We start from the raw sequence: 16,106 nt of genomic DNA on the forward strand, positions 1-16,106 counted from the left end.
GAGCTGCCTTGTACACGTAGATACAAGATGGTAATCCTCACGCCTCTTCCGGTCGGAGCCGGAAGCTTCCTTCGCTTGTTTACATTTTCCGAGGGGTCTAGCTAACTGGCGCACAAAACCTCTAGCAGCTTTTCCAAAATAATGGGTAACAGGTGATTAGGCTTGTGTGTTTAGAGCAGTTTTCAGCTGTAATTTCGCTCTGTGGTTCCTCGGGACATGGCTACAGCTTGCTGCTGGTGCTTTCTCCGGGTAACGCTACCGCTCCTCTTGCTGCGGTGGCCGGGGCTGCTGGTCGCGGCGGAGCAGGTCGCTGTGGTGGAGGTGTTCCTGGAGCAGCGGCCCGGTGTCAGCACAGTGCTGCAGGGGGAGGTAGTGGAGTCCAGCAAGGGCAGCAAGAGCTCCGAGCACCGGGACGAGGACCAAGAAGAGCTGGAGGGAGAGCTGGTACTGGTGAGTCAGACTGTTTACAATTGTACGTTGTTATATCTACCGTTAATATGACATTTGTGTGAAAACGGGAGATATAAGACTTAAAGAAAGTAGCGGGGCTTTCGGGGTTAACATACACAGGTAATTTTTTGAATCATTCAACCGTCATCAGAGCTCAAAGACCTCTATTAACTGTGTCTCATAAGTGAATCAACCTCAAATTGAACATTTGATACATATATGCATGTTGGTCATTACACTTTTGGAGTGATTTTAAACGGACACTGTAGTTTTGGAGAATACATTTAAACTCAGAATTTTTATATTTATAATACAAATGTGTCTTGTCCATAACAAGCTGTTCTCAGAGGAAAACAAGGTCCCCAGAACACTGTTTGAAGCTAGAACTATGGCAGGGTCCGCCACATATAAACAAAGTAAAACAGTACGAAATTGATTTGTCCTTTTAAGGTCAGTTTGTTTATTCAGTCATGAAAATGAATTATTTATTGGTTTAGCTATAAAACATCAGTCAATGAAGATCTTTCTCTTCTCATTAAAATGTATTTCCCAAAACCACGTAGTGCACCTTTAAAGAGAAATGATGTATGATAAAATCTAAGAATTTCCAACACCAGCTCAAACTTTTAGCCTGTTTGCTGTCCTCAGGTTCAGGATGAGGAGACACAGGTGAGAGGAGAGAAAAGTGAGGAGGACACCAAAGAGCAGGAGCTGTGGATCGGGGTGGTGCCTGTGGAGATGGACGACAGCAAAGCCACAACCGGAAACCAGGAGTCCTTTGCCGATGCAGTGGTCAATAAAGTAAGAAGCTGAATTTATTGTAAATATGTAGGTAAATTTGTTCATTCTGGTATAGACTTGGACATGATACTAAACATGCAAACTCTCTTGTGAAGATGAAGCGAGCATTGGTCCTCGGAGCATCTGCGCTCATCATCCTGGCTCTCAACCAAAACACCGTCAGTGAGGTAAATCTGCACAAACTCAATATCCAGCCTGGGCCCTTTCTCTTGGACCCAAAGTTGAGGCTGACACTGTGGTGTATTTATAACCTAAAAGCCTGACTCTTTCTGGTGTAGATGGATCTGTCTCAGGTGCTTTCAAAGCCCATCATTGTGATCCAGACGTCTGAAAATGTCACCAAGCTGATCGGAGCTCTGCTCAGGTACAGAACACCCTATCGGGTTACGCGCATCTCTACTTGATATCACTGATAAAAGTTGCAAAATACAGTTTGTATCTGAATCATATAACTTGTCATGACATGTCATGCTTCCTCAGTTTGAGGCTCTTAGCGGAGATTAAACAGTGCCTTCACATACAAGCAATCTATGATGGTAATTGAACTAAACCAATTCAAACAAGCTGCGACCTCAGTACTATATGGATAGTGTCCAGATTGAGTTGACACAGTCAGCTTGATTTAGACAGATTATTATTCGTGTTTACTTTTTCTTTGATCTGATTTGATTTCCTGATTGAATTGATCACATAGTTAATGTTGGTGGTTGGATAAGTTCATACGAGGATTTGATCACTGATGAAGGAAAAGCATGATGTATTTTATTAAATTATATCAAAATAAAGGAGTAATGTTGTTGTATTGATACAAGATTCTGTATTGGCAACAGTAGCCACAAGCCACAGTTAAGTTAACTTCATAGTAATCATAATTTGAGGAAATATATCATTGTTATTCATTCAGTTGTCTAGGCTTATGAAATTATCAAAAGTATTGATACTTTTTTGATACCATGTCTGCATTTGATCATATCCAAAGTACCAACGCTATGAAAAAATATCTACGTTCAGAATTTCCCGGGGCTGCACAGATATTAACATTATTACAAATGTGTTGTTATGTGTTCAGTGGCTCTTTCTGTAATTTCACTGATTGCAGTTGTGAATTTAAAGGAGACCTATTTATCTTGCCATGTGCGAGGCAGAACAGTACCACACAAACACAAAAAAACATTCAGTGCAGATACACTTCAGCATGAGCTTACCAAAAATATAGATAAAAATAAACACCACCAAACTCCCACATTGTTTTGTCGTATTTTCTGTCACTTTCCTTAATGTAGATATTCACAGTATCCAGGTTAGAGTGTGTCTACATGTAGTGATGGAGAATTTATCTGCACTAAATGACTGTTGTCTCTTTACAGGGGTCTTCAAGCGACAGCAAAAATCACATACAGGACGATCCTGCAGGACAACCTGGTGAGCTCCCTCAATCTATCAGCTGACAGTGTGTTTCTCAGTTGTTAGCACCCTCCAGTGGTGTTTGAGTGATGGCAGGCTGAGCTGACAGTGAGCACATGCTGCTGTGTGTTCGGGCAGGGTGCCACGCTCACGCTGTGGTCCAGCTGCGGTCGATCGAGAGGAGGTCGCTACGGGGAGTGGCAGGGGGTCATCTGCACGGGAGAGACCAACTCTCAGGTCCAGGTGGGGAAGCAGAATGAACGCAGCATTGGCCCTGTTGAAACATTTTCTTTAAAGTTGCTGTAAGACAAGCTACTGCATGTGGAAAGCTATAGAAAGCTTTGATGAAGTCTGATAAATGACCTTAAGTTAGTGACTTGAGTCAGCGTCAGTTAAAGACTACAAGTTTGAAAATAAGAAAAATCTGATCAGATCTCTGGAGCCCACTGCTCATTCTCTCAAAATAACCCTTTTAGCAATGAACACACAACAGAATCACTATTAGCACTTCAATCAGCTCATTTATCAGTGATTCTTTTAATTATTACAATATTTTAAAAGTCAGTACTAAAACAACTTGCATTGCAAATATAGTTTAAATGTATTTTGAAGTCATGAGACTGAGAAGATCATTTGCATTTTCTCTTTTTCACTTCTACCGGAAGCATTTTCTGAGTTGCACAGAGTATTATAGAAAGGAAACAGATAACGTGACTCTGCCCTGTCTGTTTGTAGAAGTACCTGCAGCAGCTGTGGGACACCGTCCTCCTGGTGGCTCTCATCCTCAGCACCGGAGTCATCGTTCAGGCTCGCTGGCAGTACCAGGGCCACCAGTTGAATGACGACATGGAGGTACTTACAGGTCTTTACTGCTGACATTATCACAGGTTATCCTTTGATTTTGCTGGACAATTTTAACTTTTACAAACATATCTTTGGCAAGGCTGCACTGCAGTATCTTTTTTCTTATCAGCTGATATATGTAATGATATAGATGTATTGGTTGGGTTGCATTTTTTGTATGCCCTGTCTCCCGTGTTGTACCCCCGGTTTAAAAAATATTTGCATCTTTTTACTGCATGGACCTCTCAGTTCTACGAAAAGAACATAACTCCAGCATTGTAATACTTCTTTAATAGTAACTTTTTGAAAATCTGTAAAAGAAAATGTTGCACAGATCAAACTCATCACATCTTCCATGAGAGGAACTTGTCCTCTATTTATTGCCTCTGTCTTTTATTGTATAGTTGTCCACCTGAGGACCTGGTGTAAGGTCAGAAACTAAACAAAAACACAGCTTGATTGCTTGATGTTCTGCTGTGTTGCATTCTTCAGCTCCTACCTAAACAGGATGTCCTCAAGAGAATGTCGTCCCTGAAGACCAAAACATATCGTCAGCCCAAACTGTGGTGTGACCCGTCCCAACCAGTCGAGACAGACAACTGTGCTGTCTGTCTGGAGCCCTTCAACAACAACCAGGTCAGACAATACACCTGCACTCTTACCTGATATTTTAAGGATTTAGAAATGCAGGTGATTCTGCAGCAGTTTTTTAAAAACTATTGGTGTGTTTTCCTCTCAGTGTCTGCGGGTGCTGCCGTGTCATCATGAGTACCACAGGGATTGTGTCGACCCGTGGCTGCTGCTGCAGCACACCTGTCCCCTGTGCAAACGCAGCATCCTCAGTGAGTTCCCATCACAGCATCAGGCCCAGTTGCACAACACTATCTGTTATCGTTTGACTTGTGCAGGTTTTTAAAGAGTCAATTAACAGCAGGCTGCAATGCAAGTGTTCTAGGCTCGCTCTGGTTGAAAGTTTTCAGCCCCTGTCACTGATGGGTGTGGTCAGAAATATGCTCTTTTGCACTAACCACACACACCAGTGATGTCACCATGTCCCCATGTACACCTGTACATCACTGCAACAAGGTGAGACATTAAATCATTTGAGGCCAGCATAAACAAGTGTTTCAGGGTGTTAAGTTCCTCCGTTAATGCCGACGTCAATAGTTCTGTGTTGAAGCTCTGTTGTATCTGTATGTGGTGACTTCATGCAAATGTTTCAGTCATGTCATAGGTAACCCTTATTTACTTCAAGGCCATTTCGGAGAGATGCTTTATAGCATTGCTTCAGAAATGTAATAGTGTACTTTCATTGACTTTGCACTAAGGTTTTATTCTCATGTTTAATGACACCCCACCCTCACCCTTTTTTAAATTAAACAGTCCATCAGCTGTAATATAGACACTTCTTTGTACAAAGTTTGTGTTGATCAGAGCCTGAGCCTCACAAGACCTTCTTCCTTTTACTTCAGTTCGTCTTTATTTGACCCGGTAAAAGTTTTGAAATATAAACAACTTATTAACACTGTCAGTAATGTTGTACAATTAGCTACCTTTATAAGCTAGTGCAAAACTAACTATCTTTTTGCTCATTCTTGGAATCAATAGGTCCACAAAAGATGTTGTCAGAGCAGTTTAAATCCAAAGATATTTAGTTATATTAGACTCTATAGTATATGTTACTCTTAAAAGTACTGAAATGATAAATTGTTGACTCAGTGGCTGTTCACCTCTATAAAGTCAGCTTTACAAAAATAGGTTTAAAAAAAACAATCTTTTTTCTGTTGAAAATAATCATTCATTGTTTCTGCTCTTGATTCGAATGAATCTCTTTTCCAACCTTCTCCAGGCAGCGTCTGCAGGGACAGTTAACGATCACCTCACCTCCGCTGCTGCCACCATCGCAGCAGTACTGGGAATCAAGTCTCTTCTCTTCCTCGGTGACACTCCGGTTGCCGTTTTTTTCCCACTGACCTCAAGCTCCCTCCTTCCCGAGGTGGATCGTGGGAGCAAATACAAACTTTTTACAGCAACTAGCTGTCCGCCTGGACTGTGGAGTAGTCCAATTTTGACGTCTGACCCTCGGTTGGGTGCAGCGGGTCTCACAGACATGCAGTTGTAGTTTAAAGTACTATACCGGTACTGTTGTGTGTGAACAGTACTTCTTCCTTGGGATCATGTTACTGTACAATTGTTGAAATATGTGTTTGTATGTGTGATATACACCAGTGAAGATTTGGCACATGAAGGAGTTTGTGCCCAATGTGACTCTTCACATTAACACCTTCTGCTCTGTGTTGGTGCAAACAGCTGAAGAACAATACAGAGAGAATCTGCGAGTCAGTAGTAGCTGCATGGACATTCAATGCTTTATGATTTTTAGCATGGAGTCCAAATGATGTCAATAACTCACTTATTAAGTGGACTAACAAGAGTTTAAACGTGACAGATTTCATCTATCGTCCAAACTCCTACTTTGCTCTTACATGTTAGTAGTAAAGGTTCTGTAGTTGTACTCCAGTAATTCCTGTGCTACAGTTGGTAGCAGACATTGAAAAGGTGTTTGCACTTGTCCTTAACATGCCTTATGACTTCACTGCAGAGTGAGAGAAACCCAAACCACAAACACACTTTCTGAATTATGCTTTAAAACTTGAACTGTGTATGTTACAGTAGCTCATTTAGTTGCACCATTTTAAAAGATAACCAATAAGAGATTTTAGACGGGTAGGTTGGTAAACATTTTGTAGATGCCAGCTCAGCTTTTACTTGGTCCTTTCCTTCCTTTTTAGGTCTGTGTGAAGAGGTCAAAATCAGTTCTGCCCAAATGTAGGTTCTGACATCAAACTCAAACAGACATAGCTATCTTATTCATCTCATACATTATGTTGAAAACATGTCATTACTATTACCATGTATAGCTGCACAGTTAAATCCTAATGAATGCTATTACAATATTGTACTTGAACACAACATCTTGGATCTGCTGCAGCTAAGAAAAGTGTCTAATATCAGTGTTATTTAAAGGATTAGTTTGACACTTTTGGCAGTGTTTATTTGCCTTGAGAGTTAGATCACAAGATATTACTCTTGTCTATACATATGGAGTTGCAGCTGGCAGCTGATGAGTGTAGCTTTGCATAATAACTGATAACAGGCGGTAACAGCAAGCCTCCCAGCGCCTCTAAAGCTCACAAATTACTGCGTTGTAATTTGTTTGTTTCATCTGTACTAAAACCAAAGTGTAAAACTGACAAGTTGTGGCTTTAATGGGGATATGTGCTGATCTATTTCTTGATCGGAACCATTAACTTCCTGAAGTCTCCACTGGCACAGACATACGAGTGATAATAATCTTCTCACCTAACTATTGTCACGAAAAAAAATCATGATTCTCAAAATGTTAAACCATCTCTTAAAGATCTAAGAAATTGCAGAAAATTGTACCATGAAAACAAAATTTAACTGTACAGCCATACTCTGCAGCATCTTCAACACATTTTACTGTGAAAGAAAAAAGTCCAATCCAATCGATGTTGGCATTTTTTCAGTGACGACTCAAACTCGAAAGATGTTGAAAACAGTATTATTGTATTTATTTTATGTTTATTTGCAATGTCAACTCCAAAAAGCGATTACATGTGCTTTTTTTGTTACAAAATGCTCTTATAGATCTGTTCTCTTTATAGAAAATAGTGTGTGCATGGCAACATCTAGGAGGCTTCTTCACAGCGAGTGTGAGAGATGCGAGGCCTCTCTGTACAGCACGTGCTTCCAAAACACATCAGCATCACTATGAGATGATCATAGAGTTGATTTCTTTTTCTAGACTTATTTGTTATAATTTTACAAAGGCTGGACAACAGTGGTGTGAACTGGGTGGATGACATCACATGCATGCACTTGAATGTTACATGCAAGCAGCTTTCACACAAGCTTCTCTTACAGGATGAGAAGTGAGAGCAACACAGTCTGCCGCTGATGTCCAGACTTGATCACCGGGTCAGTAAATTGTTCTTCCAGCTACAGAAGGGACTATAGTCTCTCCAGAGCGCTGGATGTCGCTTCCTTTTATTCCTATGTTGTCTATTTCATAACGATGATGTCAAAGATCAATCACTCTGGATCTTAATAAACTCATTTGTTACTTGGCAAAAATGAAGGTCTTATTCTTTGTCCTCGGTCTCTGGCTCACACTCGGGACTTTGGTATTTAATGAGCTATAAAAGAAAATCATTTGGGCCAAAGAGCCGAACGTCCTTTAGGCTCAAACACTAAAAGAAGATGTTCATATTCATGCTCAAACATTTCAGCAAGCTGCTCGACAACTTCTGATCACAAGAGGCCAAAATGTGGCTAAAGAAAGTCGGTAAACTAAAGTAACTTTTCAACCTTTCATCTGTCAACAACTGAAAAACCTTCTGTGGCTTTCCCTTTGAGCAAAGACAGCGACTTCATGGCTAAGGTGTGATTGTGGGGACACATTGTGGGTACTACATTCACAACTTTTAACCCAGAACAACAATTAGGCCCCAGTTTCTCTTTCCCTTCACTGACTCACACCTCAGTTGCCTCCCTGCCGTCCATCCATCCCTCTCTCCTACCATCTGTCTGTTTGGTTCCAGCAGCAGGTCGTCATCACAGGGGTCAGGAAGGGATCATCCCTTTGTTCCTCTTGCGGTCGGCCATTGTGCGGCGGTTGTGGTTTGACGTGCGGCTCTTACTGGCCTCCTTTTTGCGTCGGTCCAGGAATGTCTCCAAGGTTTGTCCTTGGCCTTTGGGTTTGCCCACCACGTTACTGGGACGCTCCGGTCGGAAACTGGAAGAGATGAAGGATGAAGGGAGATCAACAGAGGTTTTTACCAGGGCTTAAGTGTGAGACAGGGCAGTGGAGGGAAAGGAGAGCAAGCTGACAAAGTGAATCGACTTTACCCTTTCCTTTGCTGCATGGTGGCCCTTCTAGCTTCAGCCCTCTCCCTCAGCAGAGCCGGGTCCTGCACAAACTGGTCCCTGTTAACGTTGTTCTGAAATAAAATGGATTCACATGTAAATACACAGTTCAACAGTCACAGAAGAAAGAAAGTAACAAAACATACAATTGACACATTTGCGGCTAAATATTTTATTTCAAGAGACTAAAATATTTGGGAATATAAAGTAAAAAATACACTTGAAGAAGTTAAGAATAAAATACCGGTAAAGTCTCCTCCTCGTCTTCGTCTTCACCCTCCTCGTCATCCTGTGCTTTGTTTCCTTTTCTCAGTACCTGTGGGACCGTGAAAGGCCTGCAGAAAAATCACAAACTGAAATTGACTGCAACCATTTTCCAATTTAGAAAGCATCCTGTCAAAATTAAAAGTTGCTTCTTATATTTTCCACTGTGTATCTACTCCATTGTGATCAAACACATCAAAAAACAACTCTACATTACCTTCTGTTGAGTAAACTGTCTCCATCCAGGTCATTAGCTCCCACTTGGTTCATGTCGTAGGTGTCGTCGTACTCATCGTCGTAATCATCCAGGCCGTACGCTTCTGCACTTTCACCAGGTTCAATGACTACCTCGTCCACCACAGTCTCGTACGCCTGATAACGAGCTCTTTGCTCAGCTACATGCTGCTTGTCGTTTAGCATCTCTCGAGCGCTCTCGCCTTTCCTACAAGAGCGAGAAGACACAACTAGATGAACTTGACCTCAGGCAGAGTTTTTAATGGCAGCCATACAAAAAAGAGGCAGTAAAATCTGGGTCAGGTAAAAGGCTCAGTATTAATTAGCAGTTTCAATTATAAGAAGTACAGGGATTTTTAACTTCTGATTAGCGAGCGTCTCACCTCCTGCCCTTCCAGATGCGGGACATGTCCACCTTGTCCCTCCGGAAGACGTCAAACTCGTCATCATCAAACACGTTGGATCTGCTGTCCATAACATTTGGAAGCTCCTCCTTCTCTGGCCTGAAAGGACAGAAGCAGATCGGAGTTCAAACACAACAAATATTTTGAACTCTTCAACTAGTTTTGGATTTCTGCCATATATTGTAAACAAGTATCAACAACAAACATTCATACATTTTAGCTTCTGAAGTGAGAGAATTTATTGCTTTTCTCCATTTCATATATTCATTCAATTTATTTATTTGTAAAATAGCTTTCTTTGAGTTTTGTGCTTTTAATCAGACAAAATTAACTGTTTTAAAGCGTAACATTGGGCTCTGGGTAACTTGGAAACTTATTTTTTTTTAACAATTAGTACGTACTAAACAGTAAACCATGAGTAAATCCATAAAGCAAATAATCATTAATAGCAGCCATTTAGTAGATACTGCTGATCCTGCACATTGTGCTGATTATATTAAAATAAATTAAATATACATTACAAAGAGGCTAACATACCCAAATACCGATCCTTAGAATCCAATACAAACCTTCTTTTGGTCTCGAACAAGATATGACAATCTCAGCAGCATGACCCACATGGTAGAAACATGTTAGATGTAAAGGCCGTCCCAGTGTGTGGTGTTACCTTGGCATGGCTCTGTCCAGTTTATCCAGGTTGGGGGCCAAGCGGTCCTCCAGGATGTTGTTGATGACCAGCTCTGAGTTGTAGTTGTACTCATGCAGGCAGGCCAGCAGGAAGCCTTCTCCCAGATCAGGCAGCAGGTCCCTGATACACGACAGCAGAGACTCCAGCTCTGCCTCGCTCACCGGACATATCGCACCCTGATGACACACAGACGGTAAGAAAATACACAAAGTCAGGTCGGGTCATCGCTCGTCTTTTCCCCCCCGAGATTTGTAGCCATTTAGAAAACCAGACTTTAATCATGCAGCTGCAATTAACAGCTATTTATGTCTACACTGTCATGCTCTGAAACTCCACTTTAAATTGTAATTTTAATAACTTTTTGCTTTGTGTTTGAAAAATGCTCCGCAAAGACACTAGTGCTCAAAGTGGTCCCATTTGTTTTATGCCTTTAATCAATGTATCTCCTCGCCTAATAGCATCTTAAATTACAATCCCAACATTTTCTCAAATACCAGGATGCTTTTTTGCTCTTGATGCTTTTTGTCGTCATATAGTTGACTGAATATTAAAGGTTTTTGGCCTGTTGCTCTTATAATAAGACATTTCAAGGCATCACCTTGTGCTGTAGGGATCAAGTTTTTCACTCAAACGATGAGTCAAGGAAGCATTGGCATAATAATTCTTGAGATATGACATTAATGGTAAACACTCTTTAAGCTGGTTACTGGTGATTATGAAGTACTATGCTGTAATAATTACACAACTCACATTGTTTCCTTTTAGAGGAACATCCAACATGGCCTCTGCTCCCCTCATGCTGTCTCCTCCACCTCCCTCTGCATCTCTGTCATCCTGAAGTCTAAAGCCCGCTGACGCACCACCCTCTGCTCCCTGATAGGCTGAAGCTGACGGTGCTTTGTGCTGAATCTGGCTCTGTGGTTTCCGTCGTCCCACACTTTCCCAGGCACTCTCCACCCCCTGGAGCAGGTAGGATGTCCGGGTCTCATCACTGAGGGAAGCGGACGGTCAAGGAAATTAAGTACCTGAGGCAACTAGCTGTTCACTTAATGAGGGCTGCACCTAGAGACGCATATCGTAATTGATTAATATGCTCATTGTTGACATTTTTTTGTTACAAGTTGCAAGATAAGCTGATGTGTAAATCTACATTTCTACTAAAGTTTATATTTGCCCTGAGGTACTCTGAGGTATACGGCTGATATGGATACATGACAGGGAGGGCCTGTTGTAAGAGGCTGACGTCATCTGCGATGGGGAACTGCTCATCATAGTCCGACAAGAACCTGAAAGGACAAAGGAATAAAATGGCAAACCTCTTCATACACTTTGTCACCATACCTAAAGAGAAAAAAAGTGAAAAAAAAAAACAACTACTACTGACATTTAATGGGAACTAACTAAGACTACTTTGGAGGTGACCCCTGATCTCAACCAGTAATTTTACCTTTTCTCAGTTAAAAAAGATGTGAAATGTTGTAGGAGCTCCTCTGCAAATGTTAGCATGTTTTCTCCCCTGTAAGGCAACAAATATCAGCAGAATTAATATGTGCTTCTGTAATGCTAATCCTGCTAATGTGCATTCTGAGAGCTTGGACGTCTCACCCCTCCAGGATTGGCTGTAAACAGGTGTGGTGAAGCAGCAGGTGAGCCGTCTCCACCATCTTACGACAGGAGTGGGACAACCTTTTCCACAAGTCCTCCTGAAGACTAAAGCAGAAGGAAAATTCTTTGAAAATTCACGACTTTCATTGACTTATTCAGTACACTGGTCTCAGTCTTTTGACTTTGCAATTGGATTCGCCTTTACAAAAAGTAAATGCAGGAGTAACTCACCTTTTATCATCAAAGTTTCTCTTCCTCACTGCCTTCTCAAGGTCAGGCACAGCGGTCTCATAAAATGAGGTCAGTCTGCCAGGAGAGAAAACAAAATGATCGTGAAAACTTTTGCAAAGGTGTGGCTTGCCATGAGCAGAGAAACCATCAGGCTATTCCATCCACCTACCTGCTGAGGAAATTGTGGGAGTGGAAGCTGGAGCAGGCGGCAGGGAAGATGTCCAGGAAGGCATGGATGGTGGTGGTGGAGTCACACAGGTACAGAATAAGATCTACAAGTTCCTGAAACAGAAAAGCAAACAGATTATCAAGCGTGTGGCAGCAGTGTCACTCTCTGTATGTCTAATCTGTCATACCCAGGTTAAAGTCTTTTTCCAGTTACCATAGTTACCATGAAACACCTGCTGCTTCTGACTAAGCCTTGCCGTCCCCATTAGTAAAGTCTATATGACTGATATATATCTGTCATCAGCACAAGTAACCCACAACCACTTATTTCGATTCAATCAAATATCAGACACACAAAAGTTATGTTCAACTGTATTTAAACACTTGCAGACAAACTATACTTCTACTACAGAGAAATAAGATTATTATCTTAGTGGAGTAAAAGACAGTACTGCTCACCGCCATATTGTCTTGTTGACAGGTTTTTAATTTAAAAACAGTATTCCCGATCAGGCTAATTTGCCTAGCTTGTAAGTAGTGCTGGATTTATTCACTGAGGCTTTCAGCGAGAAGTTATCTTCAGCATTTTGGAAAAAAAAGTACACCTAAAGATGTTTAATCATTTTATATGTTCCCATGCCAGAGCAGACATTTAATTGCTGTAAAATGTTTATATTAGAAGATGTTAGAATTTAAAGTAGTAGTTAAAGTTAAAGTGCGACATGCAGTGATAATAAGAGGTGTGATTGTCTGACCTGCTGGCTCATGGTCATGGCAGTGGGCTGTTTGTGTGTGCCTAGCTTCATCGGCTCCATGGCTGTGGCTCCTTCACAGTGGAGGCCACACTTACCCAGGATTGTGTCAAACACCTGAAGGTGACAGAGAGTGAAAAGGGTGAGAAGGTTTCCTTTTGGCAATTGAGATGAGTTCTTACACTTTCTTTAGAAATTAAAAACAGATTTTATCTTACCTGTAACACAGTGGGCACTGTCTCATCCAGGTCACTGTAGTAAGATGGCTGCTGTGTAAAGATGTTGTCTGAAGAAAGAAGAAAGACATCACAATAAAGTTAAGAAAGACTGACAAATGGATTCAAACTACAAAACTCAAATACAAATCTTAATCTAATGGAAACATTCTCCATCTAAATGCAGGGAGATTTTCTAAGATGAACCTTAAAAAAACAGCTCACCTATCATCTTATTCAGCAGCTGGCTGTTGCCCTTCCCAAAGAGCACACATAGATCCAGAATTTTGGGAATGTCAAAAAGGAAGTTCTCGTAGATAATTTCTCCAAACACAGCCGCGGTGATGAAGTTCTCCTGTGGAAGAGAAGCACATGGCAAACAAAAGAAAACAGGTTAAATAGTATTACTAGGCTTCGTTATAGCAGCGTACAGAATTGTCACTAGTTTACTAATCAAACTATAATCTCTATTTCTACTGATGTTTATGTCATTATTCCCTCTCAGGAGTTCATATGTGGGTGCTGCTTTTACCTTGGACTCTTTATGTGTGGCCATCCTGAGGAAGGTCAAGAAGACTGCCCTGTGGACAGAGCGCTGCATGTCGGCCACGGCAGGGGAGGAGGGCAGTGTGGCAGGGTCGAGGCCACGAGGAGCGTGATGTAGGTATGAATCTAGGCACCTCTGCAGAGACTCATCAAACACTACCTGATGGAGACAGACCACAGCAGAGGAGGTTAGGGTTAGAGAGGAAACTTAAGAGAGCGAAAAATCTCAACTGCTGTCACTCATTCAACAGTGTACTTTACATGTTTTCCAGCTGCTATACCCCTTTGTGGCCAAGTGAATAAAAGAGAGATGTTAACATGTCAGCAGTCAATCACCTGACACCAGAACTTGTCATGGGGCAGTGTGAGCAGCCACTCAAGGTCCTCTGTGATGAATTTGGCATGTTCCAAAAACTCCTCCACCTCAGCAGGAGAGCCATCTTCTGGCGGTGACTTGTAAGGCACAAAACAGCGCTCCTCCTTCCTGACCGGGTGCTGACATGGATCAGAAAGCACATAGTTAAGTGGTAGTTTGAGTGGATAGCTGTATAAAATGAGGCGATGTGACTCACCAGTGCAGGCACTGTGTGCTCTTTCCCCAGCGGGCCAGGCTCAGTCACCTGTTGCTCATCTAGAGGCACGCGGGCACAGGCCATGGCTTCTCCCTCTAGTTTTTTCTATCAAACCGACAAAGAAATAATATTTTGCAAATACTTTTTTGCTTGTGTATATCTGTCATTTCACATACTTGTAGGTATATTACTGTATATTTACAGTTTAATACCCAAGTGCTTTACCTGTTCAATTTACAGGATTGTTGCATTAATATAACAGAGTATGGTTTGAATTTGAAGGTATACTGCTCATCGAGTTAGCCAAAAACACTGCCATACAATTATTGATTTCATAGTTTCTCAATTGAATACACATGAAGTATGCTGTAATGTAAAGTAAATACACATGTAGTTATTGAAAATGTAATACCTAACACATTCACCTAAAGGGCTATCAAGTTGAACTGTCTCTCCTTACTTTCTTGTTACCTTGTATCAAAAACTATATCATATATTGCATCTTTGCTCACTACTTCTTAGCCTTACTTACCCCTAGGTGCAAATAAACGATAGATTATTAACTTCTTTTTCTCCTCAAAAAACATTTCGTTCAACCCCTAATATGAACCAATACAAAGCTGTGCACAAAATGACGTGTCATGAAGAATCTAAATATCTGATTCAGTGCTGTAGCTATTACATTTTTTAAGTGCACCTTTTTAGGTGCAGTATTTACTTTTGTCTTTAAAGGGTGAAACAAACAGACGGATGGCGAACACAGCAAAAGGAGCATGAATTAAATATATTGCTAAAACACAGCTGTTGTGGTGTACACGTGTAGATGTTAGCTGTTGTGTTTACCATCTGAATATGTTCCGATGACAGTGTGTGAAAACTATTAACTATATTTAATCCAGATATGGAAACATTTTAATTTATGTTTTGTTTATCAATGGCAGTCGCTTCTAATCGCCAAAGATTTAGCTCTAAACTAGCTTACTATTGCAGGCTAATTCTCACGTCAATTACGTCAAGGCTGACAGATGACATTTAAAAAGCAAAAGGCAGCTAAGTTACTGTCAGATAGCTCACATCAGCATTTAACCAGCGAACCAGCCAGTAAAACTACAGCTACAACATTAACAGTTAAGTAAGATAGCTAAATTTGACGTTTACGTGTCAAATTAACGTAAATGACCACTGCCAGTTAAAGAATTGACCTGTTAACCACTAAGCTAACCCTACAGCACCACAGCTACCACTCGATGTATTCAATGAGCTAACTTCTGACTGCAGAACGACATAGCCCGGTAAGATAACCAGCTAGCTGCCTGCTATTTACCAAGTTTATCAGAACTGACAGCACGTCAATGAATGGAGACAGGCTAACGTTTTTGTAACGTGGCTCACCAGCCGGTCACTTTATAACCTTCCTCTTGTGGCTCGTATCGTAATAATTGTACACGGAACACGTTAATAACTCTGCTCACCTCTTAACGTGACTGTCTGTGATTCTTTTCAAGCCATTTCATCAAAGTCGTCACGGCTTTCGACAGTTTCAGTTTCCAAACGCTTTCTAGTCACCTGTGCTGGGCCAGGAAGTGACATACTTTGTTATTTTAGTATGACGCATGCGCAGTAAAAAACAAAAACAAAAAATATATATACGTGGCCGTCTTCACCGCCCCCGTGTGGGCACCAGAGTAAAGCACATAGAGATAAAACACTGATGTCATCTTGTGAATGCCTCAGTAAATAAGTGCTAACCCAAATTACGTCTCTCCTGATTGAACTGTGGATCGTCCAACAGTGTTGAAGGAGTGCAATGTTAGACAAGACGAATGCTTTGGTAAAACCTTGAGCCTACATTACCCACCATGCAACTTAACCACTGAGTGTCATCACTGGAGGCATTGTAAAATGTCAGGGTCACACTTAAAGTACTTCTACTACTACAAAAAACTTGAAATTTAAGCTTTCCGTTAACTAAGCACTAT

At 41.3% G+C, this 16,106-nt stretch overlaps 2 protein-coding genes across 4 annotated transcripts; one reads left to right on the forward strand and one right to left on the reverse strand.

The window, feature by feature from the left end:
* The first annotated feature begins 45 nt into the window (after positions 1–45).
* rnf215 (ring finger protein 215) lies at positions 46–7,656 on the forward strand. Of its 2 annotated transcripts, XM_030417577.1 has the most exons (10): positions 46–450; positions 1,099–1,251; positions 1,347–1,418; positions 1,530–1,615; positions 2,619–2,673; positions 2,794–2,898; positions 3,391–3,507; positions 3,991–4,134; positions 4,238–4,340; positions 5,348–7,656. In XM_030417577.1, exons 1-10 carry the CDS (start codon positions 217–219, stop codon positions 5,368–5,370), a joined length of 1,092 nt encoding a protein of 363 aa, XP_030273437.1. In that variant the 5' UTR covers positions 46–216; the 3' UTR covers positions 5,371–7,656. The 2 variants fall into 2 exon arrangements, with proteins under 2 accessions (XP_030273437.1, XP_030273438.1); XM_030417578.1 differs by lacking the exon at positions 2,794–2,898.
* ascc2 (activating signal cointegrator 1 complex subunit 2) lies at positions 7,073–15,724 on the reverse strand. 2 transcript variants are annotated; one of them, XM_030417575.1, is made up of 19 exons: positions 15,600–15,724; positions 14,128–14,232; positions 13,892–14,050; positions 13,542–13,715; positions 13,235–13,364; positions 13,013–13,080; positions 12,798–12,911; positions 12,044–12,156; positions 11,875–11,949; positions 11,644–11,748; positions 11,486–11,554; positions 11,250–11,324; positions 10,789–11,029; positions 10,018–10,214; positions 9,330–9,449; positions 8,930–9,154; positions 8,693–8,783; positions 8,431–8,522; positions 7,073–8,317 (listed from the first exon to the last, which is right to left on the reverse strand). In XM_030417575.1, the coding sequence occupies exons 2-19, from the start codon at positions 14,209–14,211 to the stop codon at positions 8,146–8,148; spliced, it is 2,304 nt and encodes a 767-aa protein (XP_030273435.1). In that variant the 5' UTR covers positions 14,212–14,232; positions 15,600–15,724; the 3' UTR covers positions 7,073–8,145. The 2 variants fall into 2 exon arrangements, with proteins under 2 accessions (XP_030273435.1, XP_030273436.1); XM_030417576.1 differs by lacking the exon at positions 11,486–11,554.
* Positions 15,725–16,106: the final 382 nt, after the last annotated feature.

The sequence above is a fragment of the Sparus aurata genome, chromosome 5 (genome assembly GCF_900880675.1).
Source record: "Sparus aurata chromosome 5, fSpaAur1.1, whole genome shotgun sequence".
Taxonomy (NCBI): Eukaryota; Metazoa; Chordata; class Actinopteri; order Spariformes; family Sparidae; genus Sparus; species Sparus aurata.